This window comes from Pseudophryne corroboree, chromosome 5, assembly GCF_028390025.1.
Source record: "Pseudophryne corroboree isolate aPseCor3 chromosome 5, aPseCor3.hap2, whole genome shotgun sequence".
NCBI lineage: Eukaryota > Metazoa > Chordata > Amphibia > Anura > Myobatrachidae > Pseudophryne > Pseudophryne corroboree.
In genome coordinates, this window is record NC_086448.1 from 78,598,004 (window position 1) to 78,619,870 (window position 21,867).

The 21,867-nt window shown below is 45.0% G+C and overlaps 1 protein-coding gene across 2 annotated transcripts in view; it reads left to right on the forward strand.

The window, feature by feature from the left end:
* The window catches only part of LOC134927227 (probable acyl-CoA dehydrogenase 6), a 222,066-nt gene that overhangs the window by 39,351 nt on the left and 160,848 nt on the right, over positions 1 to 21,867 (forward strand). For both annotated transcript variants that reach the window (XM_063921394.1, XM_063921395.1), the window contains exon 3: positions 9,640 to 9,760. In XM_063921394.1, coding sequence (XP_063777464.1) covers positions 9,640 to 9,760 — 121 coding nt within the window. The remainder of the gene's footprint in view (positions 1 to 9,639; positions 9,761 to 21,867) is intronic.

Genomic DNA, 21,867 nt, shown 5'->3' on the forward strand with positions numbered 1-21,867 from the left:
CTGGTAAATCAGGAATCACCAACTTCAGATTGTCATTTTGATTCCTTAGCTGTTTACTCATATTAACCAGGTACTTTACAGTCACTTCATTGTTACACTTCAAATCATCCTGAGGGTTAATCATAAAATGCGGTTGTCGACCAAACAAGATTTCAAAGGGAGACAGATTAAGAGGGGACCTGGGAGTGGTTCTGATGCTGTACAGTACAATGGGCAAAGCTTCTGGCCATGTCAATCCTGTGTCTGCCATAACTTTGCTCAGTTTATTTTTAATAGTGCTGTTCACTCTTTCCACCTTCGCACTCGCCTGTGGACGGTATGGAGTGTGCAGCTTGCTATCAATTCCCATCAACTTACACATTCCTTGAAAGACATCACCTGTAAAATGGGTACCCCTATCACTTTCGATAATTCTAGGGATACCATATCTACATACAAATTCCTGCACAATTTTCTTAGCAGTAAACATAGCGGTATTTGTGGCCGCCGGAAATACTTCGACCCAATTTGAGAATACATCTATACAAACAAGTACATATTTCAAATTTCGACAAGGGGGTAATTGAATAAAGTCAATCTGTATTACCTGAAAAGGACCGCCTGTAGGTGGGATATGAGATGGTTCTGTTGGTATTGCCTTTCCGATATTCTTTATCAAGCATGTAAGGCATGACATTGCTCTCTTACTTGCATGAGATGAAAATCCTGGGGCGCACCAATATGCTCTTACCAACTTGCACATTCCTTCCTTGCCCAGATGAGTCAGCCCGTGAGCTGCCTCAGCTAAACATGGGAGATATGCTCTGGGGGCCACTGGTTTACCTTGTCCATCCGTCCAGAGTCCTGAGGACTCCTGGCCATATCCCTTTGCCTTCCAGACTGCCTTCTCCTGTGTGGAACACAAATTTTGCATCTCACACAGCTTCTGTGTGTTGATGGTATTAAATACCATCAGTTGTGTGGTGTCTGTCTGTCTGGGGGTACTAGCTGCTAACTTAGCTGCTTCGTCTGCTCGGCTGTTACCAAGTGATACTGGGTCCTGGCTATATGTGTGTGCTTTACACTTGATAACAGCCACTCTGTCGGGTTCCTGTATCGCTGTTAGAAGCCTTTTTATGTGAGCTGCATGCGCTACCGGTGTACCAGCTGCCGTCATGAAGTTTCTGAGGCGCCATAGGGCTCCGAAATCATGGACTACCCCGAATGCGTATCTAGAGTCGGTGTAGATATTGGCTGATTTTTCCTTAGCCAATTCACATGCTCTGGTTAGGGCGACCAGTTCAGCAACCTGGGCTGAGTGAGGTGGGCCTAGCGGTTCTGCTTCTATGGTGCCTTGGTCATCTACGACTGCGTATCCAGTACACAAGTCTCCCGAGTCTGACTGTCTGTGACAACTACCGTCCGTGTAGAAAGTTAGATCTACATCTTCCAGTGGGTTGTCACTGATGTCAGGCCTTGCCGTGAAATTTTGGGTCAAATATTCCATACAATCATGTGTGTCTTCCTTTGTATTAAATCCTCCTTCCCCACCACTCTCATCCTCCACCCTTTGTGCCTGTCCAGGCACACCTGGGAGATATGTTGCAGGATTTAATGCACTGCATCTCCTTATGGTGATGTTTACGGGGGCCATTAGTGCCAATTCCCATCTTGTAAACCGCGCTGATGAGACGTGTCTGGTTTGGGCAGAATTTAGCAAGGCTGACACTGCATGTGGTGTATGAATTGTGAGGTTGTGACCTAGCACTACATCTTCGCTTTTCGTTACTAGCAATGCTATCGCAGCAACGCTTCGCAAGCATGTGGGGAGGGATCGCGCTACCGTATCTAGCTGAGCGCTGTTGTATGCTACTGGCCTGCTGGCATCACCGTGCTTTTGGGTTAGGACGCCTGCTGCGCAACCAGCACTTTCTGTTCCGTACAGCTCAAAGGGTTTCCATAGTCTGGCATACCTAATGCTGGTGCCTGCGTTAGGCACTGTTTAAGTCTCTCAAATGCCATCTCGGACTCGTCTGTGTGCGAAATCCGATCAGGCTTGTTTGAGGAAACCATCTCCTGCAAAGGTAATGCTAGAATGGAAAATCATGGGATCCAGTTACGGCAATACCCACACATTCCTAAAAACGTTCTGATCTGTTGCTGGGTTTGTGGCAGAGTCATGTCTCTAATTGCTTGAATTCTATCAGCGGTCAGGTGTCTCAGTCCTTGTGTTAGACAGTGTCCCAAATACTTTACCTTAGTTTGGCATAATTGCAACTTGTCTTTTGAAACCTTGTGTCCAGTGTCTGAAAGATGAAACAGGAGCTGTTTCGTATCCTTCAGGGATGCTTCCAATGAATCAGAACACAGTAGTAGATCATCCACGTACTGTATTAATACTGATCCACTCTCTGGTTGGAAAGACTGTAAACAATCATGCAAAGCCTGGGAAAATATACTTGGACTGTCTATGAAACCTTGTGGTAATCGAGTCCATGTGTATTGGACTCCTCTGTATGTAAATGCAAACAAATATTGGCTGTCAGGGTGCAGAGGTACCGAAAAGAAAGCGGAGCAGAGGTCAATAACAGTGAAAAATTTCGCAGTGGGAGGGATCTGCATAAGGATGACAGCTGGATTTGGCACTACGGGGAACTGACTCTCAACTATTTTGTTAATCCCCCTTAGATCCTGCACTAGCCTGTAACCCCTCCCCCCACTCTTTTTAACAGGGAAGATGGGACTATTGGCAGTGCTGGATGTTCTTACCAGAATGCCCTGTTGTAGCAAGCGCTCTATTACTGGGTAAACTCCTAACTCCACCTCTGGCTTCAGAGGGTACTGTGGGATTTTTGGAGCTATCCTACCATCTTTTACTTGCACAACTACTGGAGCTACGTTTGCCATCAATCCAGTGTCTTGTCCGTCTTTAGTCCACAGTGACTCTGGTATTTGGGATGTCATTTCTTCTACTTGGGATGGAGTCCTATTTGTCATAACGGTATGTGACATTAATTTTGATGGGGAGTCTAACATGTCTTGCACTTCCTGAGCGTGATTCTCAGGTATGTCCAAGAATACACCTTCAGGAGTACAATAAATGACGCACCCCATTTTACACAATAAGTCTCTTCCCAGGAGATTAGTCGGTGCCGATGCAGCCAGCAAAAAGGAATGCTTGGTATGTAAAGGCCCTACTGTAATCTCGGCTGGTTTGCTAACAGGGTAGTGCTGGACTACTCCTGTTACTCCCATGGCTGGAATTGTCTTACCAGTGGTTCTCATGCCCACTGTCGAATTTATCACTGATTTGGCCGCCCCTGTATCTACAAGGAAGTTTAATGTTTTACCAGCTACATTAATTGCAATTTCAGGTTCACTCCCAAGACTTGCAATCAATTTTACTGGCTGCAGATTACAGGTATGGCCACACCCCTATTGGGTATGGTGACCTCCCTGAATCCCGCTGGCAGCAACTACTTGTGAAGGGGTTAAATGGGAACTACCAGAGGCTTGCCAGTCTCTGTTCGGGGGGTATCTTTTTGTTTCCCCTGCATGTGGCTCATAACTCCGTTTCTGCGGACCCTGCTCCCAGTGTCGTGTGTCGTGTCGTTGTCTAGGGGGTTGATATGAGTTTTGTGAATGTTTCACTCTACAGTCTCGTGCCATGTGTCCCTGTCTATGACAAGAAAAACAAGTTACCACATTTGACTTACCCACAGGGTTTGGTGATTTATACAAAGGCTGCCTTGTGGTCAGGGCCTGTATACTTACGGCCATTAACTTATCACCTTGTGACTCCCTGTGTCGGGTGATATTCCGGTCGTGATCAATAGCAGCCTCTCTCAAAGTAGCCACCGACAGACCTCGCCAACATGGTTGCGTGGTCTGTACCCTTGTCTTTAATGTCTCTTTTAAACCATCCATTAGTACAGATACTGCTACTTCTCGATGGTTTATGTTTGTTTTAATGTCCTCTATACCTGTGTATTTTGCCATTTCTAGTAATGCCCTGTGAAAATATTCTGCAGCAGTTTCTGACTCTTTCTGTTTAATGGAGAAAATCTTGTTCCACTTAACTACCGCTGGAAAATACTCCTTTAACTGTAAATTTATTCTTTTTACATTGTCTTTGTTGTACACATCTGTAAGAGGTACATCCTGATCCAATCCACAGTCAGCTAAAAATTGAGCTGCGTCGACATTGGAGGGTAAACATGCCCTCAGCAATATCTGCCAGTCTTTGTTATTGGGCTCTAAAGTGTTCCCTAGGTCTCTGATGTATTTTTGGCTAGCAACTAAGTCTTTCCTAGGGTCAGGGAATTCAGACACTATGGTTCTTAATTCCATTTGGAAAAATGGGCTGTACATGGCAATGTTCCTAACAGGAGTGATTCCTGTGGTGTCAGTTTTCCCATTTGGCACTGCTATTACCCTAACAGGATTAAGTCTACTAACATCATTCTGTGTAGGTTCTACAGCCTGTGGTGAAATGGTTTCAGCATAGTGTATGGTGCCGTACTTACCCGTAGATACGACCTCACCTGTCCCTCCGCTAGGGGCCTTTGTTACTAATCTTATGGGTTGGGCCGTGCCTACTGTTGTTTCTGATATGGTGGCTGCTAGAGAGAGCGCCGATATTGTTGCCGATTCGTCCTCTTGATCACACTCCTGGGGAAAGTTCAAAACAGGGTACAACTTGCACGGGTTAATACTTGCATTGGTTAACTTATTAACATTTACACAGTTGCTAAGTGTTTGTTTGTTACACCCTAATGCGTCATTCTCCGCAACCAATTTCTCTCCTGATATGTATGGTGGCGGCGGGGCCGTGGCTACCAATTTCTTGATAGGATTAGATCCCACCGCCAGAGCCAATCCTCTCTGTATTTCACCCTCCTGTTGCCATAACTGCAAATAATCATAATGTTGGATTCGTCTCTTTGTTGATTTAATGAGACATATCCTCCTCCTTAAATTTTGCAACACTTCTGGGCTAAAGCTACCTACTCTTGGGAATTTCTCCCCGTCATGCACTGTCATTCTCTCCCATTCATCACATAAAACCTCTGTATGTGAACCATATTTTTCACACATTACGTACCTTGCCGACCCGACTGGTCGGTTTACTGAATCAACCCGAACCGAGGTTGATCGCCCCCTTCCTGAACAATTGGCCCCCATAACTTGCAGGCGTTGCTTTCACCACCTCTGACCTTCAATCAGGGTCTTCAGCGAACCCTTACAAAAACCAAAATGTTCACGATAGGCTGACGGTGGCGGTTTACCGAGTACCCCACTCACTCGCCCACGCCGACCAATACGACCTACACACTGCCTTAGCGCTGGCGTACTCGACCCAGGGCCCCTATGAACCTCTATTTACTGGAACATGCGAGGGATATCCGCAGAACACTTACTCTTTCCAGTAACTATTGGTTGTTGGACAATTCCTGAGTGACCAGCGAACTTCCCTTCAGAAAATAAAAAATTACACAAATCACGTCAGAATGTACAAATAGTTTTTATGACCGGGTTCGTACACAAATGGTACTGGTCAGACTAACTGATGCACACAATTACGTGCGGTACAATCGTTCAGCACATAAGCAACTAATCTTATGTGCTGAGCGACCAGTGGAATCGAAAATTTCGGCTGCGAATTCCTTCAGCCAGAGCTTTATTGGCCTATATGGGTTTTGCACCAACCCCCTGGGTTGTGCCCTTTTCTCTTATTTATAGCAGACTTCTTTGTCTGCTGTACCTGGACCTCCTGGTCTGTAGTATGACCTCCTGGTCTACTGTACTCTACTGCTCAAATTTTATATTTAACAAGGGATGCCTCCCTCGCCACCATGTACGACACTTACATGCATGTACCTCTGCGAGAACTCGACTTCTTGTGGTTCAACCTGGAAAATTGTATAAACTTATATATACAAAACACTCACTCACCACATGTACACTTTTGTTTCTATTTCTGCGCAGAAATTTTCTTTAAACCAGATGTGTTGTGAATTTGGAGAAGGATCTGTTAGTCTAAATTTCGGACACTAAAATAAACTTGCGCTATTTATCGCGTTGCCACCTTTTCGCCTGTTACGATAATACTACCGTGTGATTTGAGTTACGTGGGCGTACCCGGGCGCTCCGTTGCGTAATTTACGCTGCGTGCGTCGGCCTTTGAGTTGCGTACGCGAGTCTCACCCTTTGTTAGAGACACGTGTACGCAAAGCAAATATCCACCGTAACACAACTAACACGTTTATCAATGTAGATGATCCTCGATCGTCTACCGCGCAACACACCAATCTCTCCTTATACCTTAGGTAGAGTTGCGTGTGGGCTTTACACTTTATCCCTTTATATATTACTTTTACACTTTAACTATGAAATAGCGACAAATCTCTCTTAGCACGTTTTATCAATTATAAAATGGCAAACAGGAGAGTGATATGAAAATACACGAATGAAAAAGAAATGCAGATATGTGCGTGCATACGCAAGACAGAAATAAACAGTTTTAAAAGACACTAGCGTTTTGTTCTTACCTCCGGTTCCGGATTCCTTCAGCACCCTTTACTAAGCTAAGCAGACGCTTATCCAAACAGCACTACGAGGAATATGACCTCCCGCCTTTTGCTGCTGGATAATGTCTGCTGAAATTACCTAGCAGAGATATGTGAAGGACGGACGAGCCGCCAATTGATAAAGCTAAATTATTTATCTTATTTAAAACCCTTTAAGAGGTCTAAGAACACTGTACGCTATTGACGTATGGAGTACCGTAAGGGTACGCACGTTGCGTAACAATCGCTTAGCCGTAGTCGAGACGCTCAAGCGTCACGTTCGCTTACGGCCAAGAGATCACAGGCAGGCACGCTATTGGCTGCCGACTAACGTAATGATTCGCTACAGCGTAGCGGACGCTCGGGACCACGAGGAGATCACCAGCGGCGCAGACGCTCACAATGTTAAACCTTTATAACTATACCATAAAACAGTGTATTATGCAGTAAACCTTGGTGTAGAGATAGAGTGTGGATGCAACACAGTGTAACCTTAAAAGCGCTCTGAGAATACTTAACACTATAAGAAATACACAGATACCGTGATTAGGGTCTAACGCCTTATATGAATGTTATACTTGAAAAAGAATAATACAATACAAGTCATACACTACAATATAACATAGACTAACTAACCAGATAACTACACAGTAAATACAATACAATACAATTACGTTTAAGGGAAAATGAGAGAAAAAGGAGAAGAGAGAGAGATAGAGATATGGCCCATAATAACAAGAAAGACAATATGATTGCGGAGAAAACTTACACACAAAGGGAACGATCGCATGCGCCTCTGGACATCCAGCTCCCGATTATCAGCAATGAGAACCGTTGAAGAGTGAGCTGGATGTGATCGGCTTGTCTATTTATGCCCCACACACAATACAATTCAATGGTCCCTACAATCTCATTGTTCATTGGACACAGGAATTCCTCTTCGCATTATAACAAAAGGTCATAGGTTGATTCATACAGGTGGGCTGTGACGATTTCCAACTGCTCAGGTGGGTGGGAAACTAGGTTTCCCGCCGCATGGATAAGTAAGTGCAAATAATAGTAAATGGACATAAACTTCTTATGTCCATAACTATTCGCACGAGCGATTAATCTGTTTCAAACCAACACCGGAATATTGCTAATTAAATACTCTTCCGATGGATACTAAACACCACTGTATTACTCCTGTCTGACCCTTTGTATCAAACAAAGAGGGATCTCTCTGTCCATGAACTTGCTACATTAACTAAACTTTCAGATTCTATCAAAGGGACCATAATCTACAAAATACATTATATGGTGAAAATATATTATGAACGAGTCGCCCGCTAGACGCATACAATCTCTACCGTAAATGCGCATACCGTGCGCCTGCGGGTGCCCGCAACAGCGAGTATGCGCACGCACGGGAGAGCGCACGCATGCGCAGCAGGGACACATGAGGTGCAACTAAGGCAGTGTGCATCGTGATATTTTTCTGACTTTGACATAAGTAACTATGAATAAGTTGAATTCATAATTCTAACATCTATTTAGATATACCACGTCTGGCTCTGAGAGGCACACATGTCTGTTTGTGGCCGCATTCGGAAAGTGGGATGCTAATGCAACGCTACACACATCTTCTTGCGTGGTGATACTCCGAATGGGGCCCACTATATTTACACTAATAATGTGTGTAATACATAATCCTGATGAATACAAGGCCAGCTCTGATGCTTCAGCATAACTGGAGAGCAGGGCAATACAGTATAGCTAACCCCAAACACTCCGTCTAAGCATATACCGAGGTAGCAACCTTGCCATACAGTAATTGTCTGTAAAGGGCAGCGTGCATCATCTCAGCTGATAGCTACTTCCCATCAGATTCTGCTTTCACTCTGGACTATTGTCTATTGCAATTAGCCTTCATAGAAGGAGTAATTGAATTTCTCAGTGCAATTCAGAGATAAATGGAATTAATGTAATATGAAATTAGGGTGATTTAAAAACAATAATAATTTTAACTAGAAGTCTAAACTAGCATACCGTATGCGGCAGATTTAGTGCTTTTAGAATCAAATTGGATTGTGGCATGAACAAAAATATGCCATTACTCAAAGTATCTATTCATATAGCTATCACACTATGGATCTCCTGTAAGACCAAATCTTCGGCATGCATGCAATTCAGCTCCCTCCCACTTTGCATGTGCAGGAAAACAACGTAGACTTTAGAGTTTTGAGTGAGATACATTTGCTGCTCTATACACCTGGAGAAGTGGATTAAGCAAATGTATTTTGCAGATCTGCAGATATGCTTTTACATGGATTAAAATCTCCATATCCTCCAACTGTACCTTTTTGGCAGGTACAGAACCTTTTTTTTTTATGGTCTGTACCGATTTTTGGCTCTTCAAACTTCCATTGAAAGTATAGGAAAAGGGGCGTGACCACGCCACTTTACCTGTGGCCACGCCCCCTTTTAGAATTTGTACCGGTTTTTATGTGTAAATTGTTGGAGGGTATGTATCTCACCTAAAAACACTGATGCACTGCAGGTGGAGCAGATTTACATAGTGCCGATAGATCCTGGAAGAGGTGTGTTCTTGCTTCATTCCAATTTGCGGGGTAAACACAAAGCCACCCAGGGTAGTTTGCCACATGGAAAAGCGACCTATATTTTCCCAGCATGCACAAAAACTTCATGCATCTGCACCCCTTCCATTACAACGTGGTTTGTTCCAGGAGCAAATTACTCCTGATTGACCCCCTGTAACCATCCATGATTGGTTTTCTATCTATAATTTCATACCAACAATGGCGCCATCAATAAACCACTTTTGCAATAAGTATGTGTAAAGGTCTGCATCAGAATGCTGATCACAAGGTGTTTGGAGACACGTTATGTCGGCAGTCATAGTCTGCCGACTTCATAGGCCAAACCCTTCAAGGTAGAGGAAATTATTTCCTTTTATACCATGGAGCTGTAGTCTAGTCGTCAAGGAAAGTCCACCTGCGACCATGCCAGGCAAGTGGGTAAATGTTTTGTAACACTAAATACAGTTATGTTAACAGGAACTAATGAGATATTCTTTCCCCACCACATACAGATCATAGACACTGAAATTAACCCACACGTGGACCAATGGGAAAAGGAAGAACAATTCCCCGCTCATCACGTGTTCAAAATCCTTGGACGTGCTGGGATGCTGGGAGTGAACAAACCGACCGGTAGGATATTTTATTGAGGCAAAAGCTATTGTGTAGCGTTGCTTGGTTTTCTTTTTTACCAATTTGCCATTGATCCAATATGACCGAAACTCTGTTAACCCCAGGGCCAGGCTTCCAGTGATTTCTCCATGTTACTTCTTGGAAACTAGATGAAAGGGAATATAGAGTCCACCAAGCTCATAGATGCGTTCCGAGCTCTGGTTTGGGTCATGCTTATTATGAAACTAGTGATATGGAACGCAATTTTCAGATGTTCCACTCCTTCATCAGGTGCTATCCATTACATGTACACAAACATTATATAGGGGTGTTAAGTGGTGTCACATGATCTTTTGAAAGCCAATCACAATTGTACAGTTTAGAAGGACTCACACAGTATAACAAATGCAATTTAAAGCGCATCGAATGTGACAATCTAACTTTGAGTCACCCCCGAAGCTGACAGATGCTTTCCTCATTGCTCGTACATATACTAAATGATTTTGTGGGATTATTTTAGACGTTTTTGCTAATTTTATTTGTACACGTGAAGGCAGATTTCACCTGCTGTATCACAGATGATGATTTTATCTGATCAAACCTAATGGTGAATGGTGAAATAAATGTTTCAAAACATTTCTTATGCATATGACTGATTTGAGTGTATGTGTATCTGATATACCCGTAGCACACTGCTACAGGTGCAAAACTGGGTAATCCTTGCGGTGCATCTGGCTCAGCATATAAGGGCGAATAAGTCCCTCTGTGATTACAATCAAACAAATGTTTAGCTAGAAAGGACTTATATTTATTTTAGCACCAATGGATTGTGGTTTATCATGTTTAGAGGGAGATTTATCAAACCTTTCTATAGAGTAGGGGTGTGCACTGGGCCATTTTTCGGGTTTTGTGTTTTAGTTTTGGATCTGGATCTCCTTTGAGTTTTGGATCTGGATTGGTTTTGCCAAAACCACCTTTGCGGGTTTTAGTTTTGGATCTGTATATTTTTGGAAAAAATTATAAAAACAGCTAAAATAACAGAATTTAGGAGTCTTTTAGTTCCTACAGTTTGATTAACCTCATTAACATTCATTTCCACTCATTTCCAGTCTATTCTGAACACCTCACAGCTCACAATATTGTTTTTAGGCCAAAAGGTTGCACCGAGGTTGCTGGATGACTAAGATAAGCGACAGTAGCGGGCAGCACAAACACGTGGCCCATCTAGGAGTGGCACTGCAGTGGCAGACAGGATGGCAGTTTTCTAAACTATGCCCAAAAAATGCTCCAAAGAGCACATAATGCAAAGAAAAGGTGCAAGATGGAATTGTCCTTGGGCTCTCTCACCCACCCTTATGTTGTATATATTAAACAGGACATGCACAGTTTAACAAACCATTCATTTCAGCAACATGGACTGTCACTTGTGGCTGCAATGATTAGTTTGTTTGGACCCCCACAAAACATCCAACATCACAGGTCCCTCTGTACTTTTTGGAGGTAAATGCTGGTAAAGGTCTTCCTCGTGGAATTTGTAATTCATTTTGATGAACATCATCTTTTCCCCTTTTTGGGGAAGTAACCTCCTACGCCGATCACTGACAAGGTTCCCGGCTGCACAAAAAACTCTTTCTGAGTACAAACTGGAGGGTGGGCAACGTAAGTAAAACAAAGCCAGTTTGTGCAAGGGCCTCCAAATGTTCTCTTTTTTTTCCTGCCAGTATTGAAACGGACATTATACATATGCTTCATACAGTGTCGCACAAATGAGTCAGAAATATATATTTTGCTCTGGATCACACACAGAGGATATATCATATATAGCAGTAGTGTACTTCAGCCACAGTATTAGTAGTCACTGAGTGATGCACCAATAGAAATATATTTTTTGCTTTGGATCACACACAGAGGATGTATAGCAGTAGTGTATGGCAGCCGCAGTACTAGTTGTCAGAGTGACGCACCAACAGAAATATATTTTTTGCTTTGGGTCACACACACAGGATATATAGTAGTAGTGTACTGCAGTACACAGCACCTTATAGACAGAGAACAACACCTGGTCCCATACACAGCCACAGTATGCTATATGCAGTGAACTACTATGCAGAGCCCTAACACAGTGACAGCACACCTACACAAGCAGCACCCCAGGTTAACTCAACTCTCCAGCAACCCCTCCGCTCTCTTCTGCCCCCTTCTCTAACTACAGCACAGAAGGAACACGTCCTTACTGTGCACTCTCCAAATCCGGAGTGAAGATGGCGCCGATCACTGGGGCTATATATAGAATCCAAAACCCGCAAGATCCGACAGCGAAATGATGACGTTTTGCCTCGTTTATGGATTTGAGTCATGCACGCAAAACCAAGCCTGACTCTGACCCAGGCTCGGATCTCCAAGTTCGGTTCTAAGGGAACCAAACCCGCTCACACCTACTATAGAGGACAAGAGGAGGTGTTGTCCGTAGCAACCAATAACCTCCTAGGTATCATTTTAGAGAAAGTACATGATAAATGATGGCTAGAAGCTGGTGGGTTGCAGCATTCAAAGGCGTGTACATTTGACATTCCCAACAGAAAATGGGAAGGGGGTGGTTCGGGTGCTGGACTTGATGATAAATGTAACAGGTGTTTCCTATTTGTACAGTATAGTATGCACAATGTCATTTCCACAGCTCCCCATGAGGTCTGTCTCCTATTCTCTGTAGTGATATATCTTACTGTACCACTGTAGAAGGCAGTAAAGCAGATTGTGCACAGAGGGCAGGTCTGTATTTTATGTGGCACTGACACAAAGACCGTGTGTGATGCGTCTTCAGAACCGATTAGATCCAACGTTCGTGGTTTCATTTCTTTTCACTTACTTTGTGGCTTGAGAAGGATTTTGTTTATTTCCAGCTGCTGCTGTTCCAGGTACCTGTGTAATGAGTCTCCTGCTACCGATGTCACCCTATCAGCAAACACATTAGGCTCACAAATCCAGTTAGATCCCGAAGCCCAGCTGCTTGCAGTTGGCAGAATGCTGACAAAGCTAAGAGCGCAAAAAGATTATTAGACAAAGAGGATTACACGGAGCACAATGTTATAGGGAGAAGAGTAAACCGGCCCCCTGTCTCTCCAACATCGCACACACGTCTACTCACTCTAGTTGTATACATTTACTTTTGTATATTCACACACGTGTATCTATATATTATAGTAATGATGTCAATTTTGCTATGGCATTTCTTTAATAAAGAAAATAAAGGTCAGTTATGGTATTATTGACTGGTCCTGCAAATGTTTCAGCAGATGTTAGAATGTAATGTATGTACCAATGTAGCCACGCGCCTCTATGCTGCCATGCGTACGTATCGTGGCACGGATGGCACAGGTAGTGTGCCCACATTCATACTCATGCACGCGCCCATTCATTCCTATGGGTGAACGCCGGCTGCAAATAGTCACAGCATGGAGTTGGCAGCGTCTTGTCGCAATGCATATACCCGTACGTACGTATCGCAGCAACATCTGTACCATTACCTTTTACTTGTCCCATTTTAAAGCATTTCTCAGGATGTGCTTATTAATATGCGGAATGGGGTCATTAGGTTGACCACTATTGGTCGACATAGTCACTAGGTCAACATGAAAAAAGGTCGACATGAGTTTTTTTAACTTTTTTTGGTGTTGTTTTCTTCGTAAAGTGACGGGGAACCTCAATTAGTGCACCGTGTCCCCTCGCTTACTATTCCCAATCATAGTCCACGTGGATCGTAAAGTATGAAAAAGGTCCAAAAAAAATTATTTATTTAAAAAAAACGCATGTTGACCTAATGACTGTCGACCTAAGTGTGGTCGACCTAATGACCGTATCCCACAAAATGTGAACCCTTCCCTCTGCACTGTGCCCTTTACTGCACCCTTCCCTCTGCACTGTGCGCTTCACTGCACCCTTCCCTCTGCACTGTGCGCTTCACTGCACCCTTCCCTCTGCACTGTGCGCTTCACTGCACCCTTCCCTCTGCACTGTGCGCTTCACTGCACCCTTCCCTCTGCACTGTGCGCTTCACTGCACCCTTCCCTCTGCACTGTGCGCTTCACTGCACCCTTCCCTCTGCACTGTGCGCTTCACTGCACCCTTCCCTCTGCACTGTGCGCTTCACTGCACCCTTCCCTCTGCACTGTGCGCTTCACTGCACCCTTCCCTCTGCACTGTGCGCTTCACTGCACCCTTCCCTCTGCACTGTGCGCTTCACTGCACCCTTCCCTCTGCACTGTGCGCTTCACTGCAATAGTGTATGTATCTATCTATCTATCTATCTATCTATCTATCTATCTATCTATCTATCTATCTATCTATCTATCCTGTCTGCCGTATTGTGTAAAAAAGGAGACGCTGTTTGCCGTAATGTGTAAAACTGGGGACTGTCTGCCGTAATGTGTAAAAAAGGGGACGCTGGTTGTCGTAATGTGTAAAAAGGGGGACGATGTCTGCCATAATGGGTAAACAAGGGGACGCTGTTTGCCACAATGTGTAAAAAAGGGGACGCTGTTTGCCGCAATGTGTAAAAAAAGGGGACGCTGTTTGCCGCAATGTGTAAAAAAGGGGACGCTGTTTGCCGTAATGTGTAAAAAGGAGACGCTGTTTGCCGTAATGTGTAAAAAAGGGACGCTGTTTGCCGCAATGTGTAAAAAAGTGCACGCTGTCTGCCGTAATGTGTAAAAAGGGGACGCTGTCTGCCGTAATGTGTAAAAAAGGGGACGCTGGTTGCCGTAATGTGTAAAAAGGGGGACGATGTCTGCCATAATGTGTAGAAAGGGGGACTATGTCTGCCATAATGTGTAAAAAAGGGAACGCTGTTTGCCGCAATGTGTATAAAAGGGGACGCTGTTTGCCGCAATGTGTAAAAAAGGGGACGCTGTTTGCCGCAATGTGTAAAAAATAAAAGGGGGACGCTATTTGCCGTAATGTGTAAAAAGGAGACGCTGTTTGCCGTAATGTGTAAAAAGGGGACGCTGTTTGCCGCAATGTGTAAAAAAGGGGACGCTGTTTGCCGCAATGTGTAAAAAAGGGGACGCTGTTTGCCGTAATGTGTAAAAAAGGGGACGCTGGTTGCCGTAATGTGTAAAAAAGGGGACGCTGGTTGCCGTAATGTGTAAAAAAGGGGACGCTGTCTGCCGTAATGTGTAAAAAAGGGGACGCTGTTTGCCGCAATGTGTAAAAAAAGGGGACGCTGTTTGCCGCAATGTGTAAAAAAAGGGGACGCTGTTTGTCGCAATGTGTAAAAAAAGGGGACGCTGTTTGCCGCAATGTGTAAAAAAGGGGACGCTGTTTGCCGTAATGTGTAAAAAAAGGGGGACGCTGTCTGCCGTAATGTGTAAAAAGGGAAACGATGTCTGCCGTAATGTGTAAAAAGGGAAACGATGTCTGCCGTAATGTGTAAAAAAGGGGAAGCTGTCCGCCGTAATGTGTAAAATGGGGATGCTGTCCGCTGTAATGTGTAAAAGGGGCTCTACCTGGTGTAGTGGCGCTACTGTGCAGCGTAATTTGAATAATGGAGACTACCGTGCACCGTAGTATGAATTGGTATTATTTTGTGGCCACGCCCCTTCCACGTGAAGCCACGCCCCTATATATTTGCACTGCCCCTATCTTGCATGGGGAAGGGGGGGGCGCCAATGCCATTTCTTACACACAGAGCTAAAATGCCTAGTTATGGCACTGCAATCCTGTACCAGTGTATATAGATTTTCTATTTCTCCGTCTCTTCTCACAAATGTACACGGTATATAGGCCCTCATTCCGAGTTGTTCGCTCGCAAGCTGCTTTTAGCAGATTTACTCACGCTAAGCCGCCGCCTACTGGGAGTGAATCTTAGCTTCTTAAATTTGCGAACGACGTATTCGCAATATTGCGATTACACCTCTCTTAGCAATTTCTGAGTAGCTCCAGACTTACTCGGCATCTGCGATCAGTTCAGTGCTTGTCGTTCCTGGTTTGACGTCACAAACACACCCAGCGTTCGCCCAGACACTCCCCCGTTTCTCCGGCCACTCCCGCGTTTTTCCCAGAAACGGTAGCGTTTTTCCGCACACACCCATAAAACGGACAGTTTCCACCCAGTAACACCCACTTCCTGTCAATCACACAACAATCACCAGAACGATGAAAAAGCCGTGAGTAAAATTCCTAACTGCATAGCAAATTTACTTGGCGCAGTCGCACTGCGGACATTGCGCATGCGCACTAAGCGGAAAATCGCTGCGATGCGAAAAAATTTACAGAGCGAACAACTCTGAATGACCACCATAGTGTACCTATGTTAGTGCTCCTTTTTTTTTTTTTTTTTTTTTTTTGATGCTGCTGCTTTTAGTACTACTGTGTAATTTTCATCTGCCATTGCAGGACACTCCCCTGAGTGGCAATAAATATGCCCATAGGTAGAGCTAGACACGCCCTTTGGGCAGAGCATGACACACCCCTCAACGTCACAATCTGCTCCCACCTGGAATCTCCCTGAAACTAGTTTTCAAAAGTAGGCAAGTATGCCCCAATGGGCCTTGACCTGGCTCCATTTTTGGGACCTGCGATCTCCCAGTTGATGAGCTTTATTAATAAGGACTGCTATCACTAACATAGCAGAGGCGGCTATTTTTCCCCATTAACTAGTATAACTAGAATTGATAGACTGTATTATTTAGCCATTGTGCTGCGGACAGGGGCCACTTTAAAAAAAAAAAAAAAAACTCTGCAAAAGTACTGTTAAGTAGAGGCTAGTTGAGTCGTGCGCAGAAGTGACATTGCACGTTATTGTGCTGATACCCCTGCTCCCCCATGTATTACTGTGGAGACGTGCCGCTATGCGCCCCTGTCTGTATTGGCACTGCTGTCTACAAGATAGCACGCCGATAAGCCGGGCAATGTATGAACGGTCAGAAGCACCGACCGTTCCGACACCTGCAGCTGTTGAATTCAACAGCTGCAGGTGTCATTGCCCATTCACCAAAGCAGGGACAACTCTGTCCCTGGATGTGGCAGCTGCCTGCTTCGGGCTGTATGGGAGATCTTGTGATAATAGCGAGAACTTGCGCGTGTCCGGTTACCCGGCCAGGGATGAGACACAGCAGTGGGAGGTCTGACAGGCATCACTCTTCGGCAGTTGAGATGTTAATACATCTCGGCGCTAGTGCTTCCTGCTTTGGCTGGTAAAGCTGCACTATGCTCTGTCGCCTCCATTCTGGCCAAATACATGTGCTGCTCATCAGACTACGGGGCATATCATCTACTACACCTTGGAGAGAGAGAAAAAGTGGAAGGAGATAACACGCCAGCCAATCAGCTCCTAACTGCCATGTTACAGGCTGTGCTTGAAAAATGACAGGAGCTGATTCGTTGGTCTTTATCTCTCTCCTAGCTTTGATACATATGTCCCCTAGGCTGAACCTGTACAATGTAACATAAGACGGTGAAAGCTGGCAAAAAATAAATAAAAAAAATGCGTTTTCATTTTCAAGTGCAGATTCTGTTATGAAAGCGTATGTATAGAATACATCTTTTTGCGGTTTTGGAATGGTGGATAAATGCCACAAAGTATTTCTTTGTAATGTGTAAAAAATACGACATAACGTAGAGCAGGGCTGGACTGCCCATCTGGCAAATGCCAGAAGGGCCAGTCTGGTCCACAGAGATCCGGGAACAGCCACCGGCTCTCTGATCAGTGCGTTTGCATTGAAATGGGGGCATACCGCGAGCCAACACCCCCTGACTCGCGTATCTCATACATGCCTCGCGTATCTCATACATGTCTGTACCTGCTGTAGAGTACATATTTGTTTGAGCATACCTCCCAACATTGCAGCGCAGCAAGGAGGGACACTTTCACGCGCCCGAAATCAGGGTGTGTGGCCTATTGGAAAGGGGCGTGGCCTCGCTGCAAGTGCCGCAATCGCAAGCCACGCCCCTGTTTTCGTTATTATGGGGGCATGTACAGCGCTCAGAGAGCTGCTAGTCATGCCCCCTGTCCCTCTCTGCCGTGAATAGACACTGTGCGCATGCGCACAGCATCTATTCACCACTGCTCTGCTCAGAGCAACGAGTGACAGGGGGGATCTCCCAACTGCCCCTCCCCCACCTGCGGGACACTGCGACCCGCGGGTAGGACAGCGGGACATACCGTAAAAAACGGGACTGTCCCACCAAAATCGGGACAGTTGGGAGGTATGGTTTGAGTGCTTTTCTCAAACAAGACCCACTGTGTTCCTCAGGGACTTCACTAGTTCTTAAAGACTTGGGGCCTAATTCAGAGTTGATCGCAACAGCAAATTTGTTAGCAGTTGGGCAAAACCATGTGCACTGCAGGGGGGGGGGGGCAGATATAACATGTGCAGAGAGAGAGGGTGTGTACACACGGTGAGATTTTTTTTACGATTCTGGCTATATAGTCAAAATCGTAAGAAAAGTTAGTGCAGATCGCAAGCTGAAAGTCACCTTGCGATCCCGATTCAATGCCGATGCGCGGTCGGCATCGCAAGAATAGATAGTCAGTATCGCAAGCACATAACAGTCTATGTGCCGACCTAGCCCCTGTCGCATAGTTTGAATCGGGCATAGCCGAATCTCACCGTGTGTACGGGCCCATAGATTTGGGTTGGGTGTGTTCACACTGAAATCTAAATTGCAGTGTAAAAATAAAGCAGCCAGTATTTACCCTGCACAGAAACAATATAACCCACCCAAATCTAACTCTCTATGCACGTTATATCTGCCCTCCATGCAGTGCACATGGGGGGTAATTCCAAGTTGATCACAGCAGGACATTTTTTAGCAGTTGGGCAAAACCATGTGCACTGCAGGGGGGGGCAGATATAACATGTGCAGAAAGAGTTAGATTTGGGTGGGTTATTTTATTTCTGTGCAGGGTAAATACTGGCTGCTTTATTTTTACACTGCAAATTAGATTGCAGATTGAACACACTACACCCAAATCTAACTCTCTCTGCATCTGTTATATCTGCCACCCCTGCAGTGCACATGGTTTTGTCCAACTGCTAACAAATTTGCTGCTGCTGTGATCAACTCTGAATTACCCCCTTGGTAGGGAACCTTCTCCTAAATATTGGTTCAACCCAGAAAACGGCAACCTAATGTTGTAGGTAAACTATACAGTTCAGGTAGCACAGGTAGCCCTGCACGTTTACACCTTGAGTTCTATCATTTGACTAAGTGATCGCTTTGCTTTGTTGCAGACTATTTCTTGATAGAGATTTTAGCTTGGAACGTGGTTTCATTGTAGTAAAGAATTTCACTGGCATCCTGTGATGAGAGAAATATGTTCTCTCCTTGCTTCACATTATCAGGCCTGATATTCTTGGCTGCTGAATGTGCTCATCTTCTTGTTGTTTGTAGCTGCTATGTTCTACTGTCAGGTGTCAAAGTGTGGCAGTGTGTAGCTACCTTTTATAGTTCGGTGTCAGAAAGGTTTTTGATAAAAGGAAACATCTGTTGGCTATGTAATAAATTCTGAGAACGTCACCCCTCTTCCAAATCCGCTGTCATAATTTATTCAAATAAATAAATCTGTGAAATTATTGTAACCTCTGTCACTGGGCATGAGATGTATGGGTAGGTTGTGTGCAGGTTTGGACTGGCCCACATGCGCGCAGGGGAAAATCCCCGGTGGGCCCACCACTCCTCCGCTAGTCAGTAACTTGGTGGAGCAAGATCAAGGATGAACTTGGGTGCTTGGTTTTATTCTATTGAAACTACACCAAGATTAGCCCTCCTGCCAATCAAAGTGGGTGGTCCTGACATCCCTGTCCCCCCTCCTTTATAAAGAAGCCCGGTTCTTTGCATGTCCTCTCTAAAGGTTGACCAAGTCCCTCTGTGATGGCTAGTCACACCCCTTAAGCGTGGTCCCCTACCACTGCTTTCCCTGGTGGGCCCTTCATGCTCCAGTCCAACACTGTTTGTGTCTCTCCTTTCTGAAACTTTCCTCTGCCCTAACCAGGGTGAGGCAAAAAGTGACTAAGGTGGTCAGATATCAAACTTTGTAATGAGGACAGATGGGGTAGTTTCTTGTAGCAACCAGTCATTTTCTATTATTTTATGGCATGTACTTGATAAATATGTGTTTTTGGTATGGTTGCTATGGGCAACTTATCTATCTGTCCTTTTTAGAAGGTTTGATACGTCTCGCCCTAAGGCTCACACAGGTTTTACAGTTAAATAGTTTCACAGTCTTACACAGGTGTTGTTACGTGGTGATGCAGTGCTACAGGCTGGGCGCCTGCCCATCTCTATTGCGCAATATATTCTCTTTATTCCGACCTCTCCTCCTGCTCATATACGGTTATAAAAATCTAAAAAAATAATGTACGTTGTTCCTTCCACCTTCCTGCACAATCTTGCATTACAATATGAATTCCACCTCACTCTCCTACTCCTCCTGCACATTCTTATGATGAACACAATGTTACAGTGAAACCCATTAGCTCAGGTCTGTTTTCCTCTGTCACAGGCCCCAGGTATGCACCTTCCTCCCCCCACAGGGATTAGAATTAGGGGCTAGGAATACTCACTGACGCAAGCACTGCTGGAAGTCCCCATCACCTGACCGCCAGACTAGGAAGCCACCGCTGGAGCCGCCGGATCAGGTAAGCCACAGCTAGCCCCCCCCCCAGGGATGTTTTGATGACATTCTTATCATGTCAACATTTCATCAGTGTCAACATGATGACTATCAACAAAATATACAGACACGCCATTCCCCCTGTTCCCCCCCACCAAGATGGTGCTAGCAGCTCACTCTCCCCTCCACATAGACCTGTGTGCAGTCTGCTGCTCTTTGCACTCTTCCAGGAGTTCAGTCAACAGATGCTTTCACCCCCTCACCTACACTTACAGTAGGAAGTCGGCGGTCAACACCACAATGTCGTCATCAAATTGTCAACATAATTCTAACTGTTGACAGGCACCAAGTCAACATCATCAAACTGTTGACAGGTTCAAAATGTCTATACCTGAAATGCCGACAGTTTCAGGATGCCGACGGTTAGGCTACAGGGCAGATCTGGGTCAGGCTGCATTGGGATGGGGTGTGTGTTATGGTTAGACATTAGGAGAAGGTTTAGGGATAATGGTAGAAATACTCACCGGAACGCTGCAGCATTACAGGTCAGCGCGGGAAGTGACTGCCACAGCACCGCTGGAATCCGGAAGAAGATGCTGGAGCTGCTGCTGTCGTTGGGAAATGGTAAGAGACCAGTAGGCCACCAGGAATGGTTTGTTAACAGGTCATCATGTCAACATATCATCCAGGTAGACAAGATGAATGTCAAAATTTGACATTCTCATATTAACCTGATGCCAAGTCATACCACAGCCCATGTGTGGCCACATTATGATGTAGTGCTAAGACATACTCCCTACCAAGCACCCATTCAGTGCCACGCACATCAGTGTTGTGCAGAGCAACAGTGGACAGAAGACAATGCCATACTTTGATACTTTCCTAACCGGGAGATGCTGCAGGTTCCTGGAGAGTATGCAAGTGTAGGTAACGCCCAACTGTGTGACCCATCAGACAAATTTGTCCGAATCGGAACAGTGGGACAGGTCCCTCAAATTGGAACTGTGTTGCCTAATGGGCCCTACACACTTGCCGAGGTGCCCACGGACGACGGGGGAGGTGGGGGGGGGGGGTGGTGACAGAGGGAGTGAAGTTTCTTCACCCAGCCCAATAACCCTGCACTCTAATATGGACTTGCATGTTTAAACGAGCCGGCACAAACAATGAACGAGCGCGGGGCCGCGTATCGTTCATCGTTGATGCATACACACTGAGCGATATGAACGATATCTCGTTCATTAATGAACAAGATTGTTCATATCGCTCAGTGCAATCGGCAGGTGTGTAGGGCCCCATTAGTCAGACAGTTGGGAGGTATGCTATAGCTCCACCTATAAGATGGACTATTTTTTTTTTCTTACAACAAACCACTTCTAAATGCCCCAAATCTTCCATTTAATTGGGCACTTTCTATTACAGTGCTTTTTTCTTTCAATCTTCTGCTCTGATAAATGAATTTATTTCTACAGTACACCCAGAGATGACTCTGCACCTTCCAACCCTGGCTGAGTGTTTA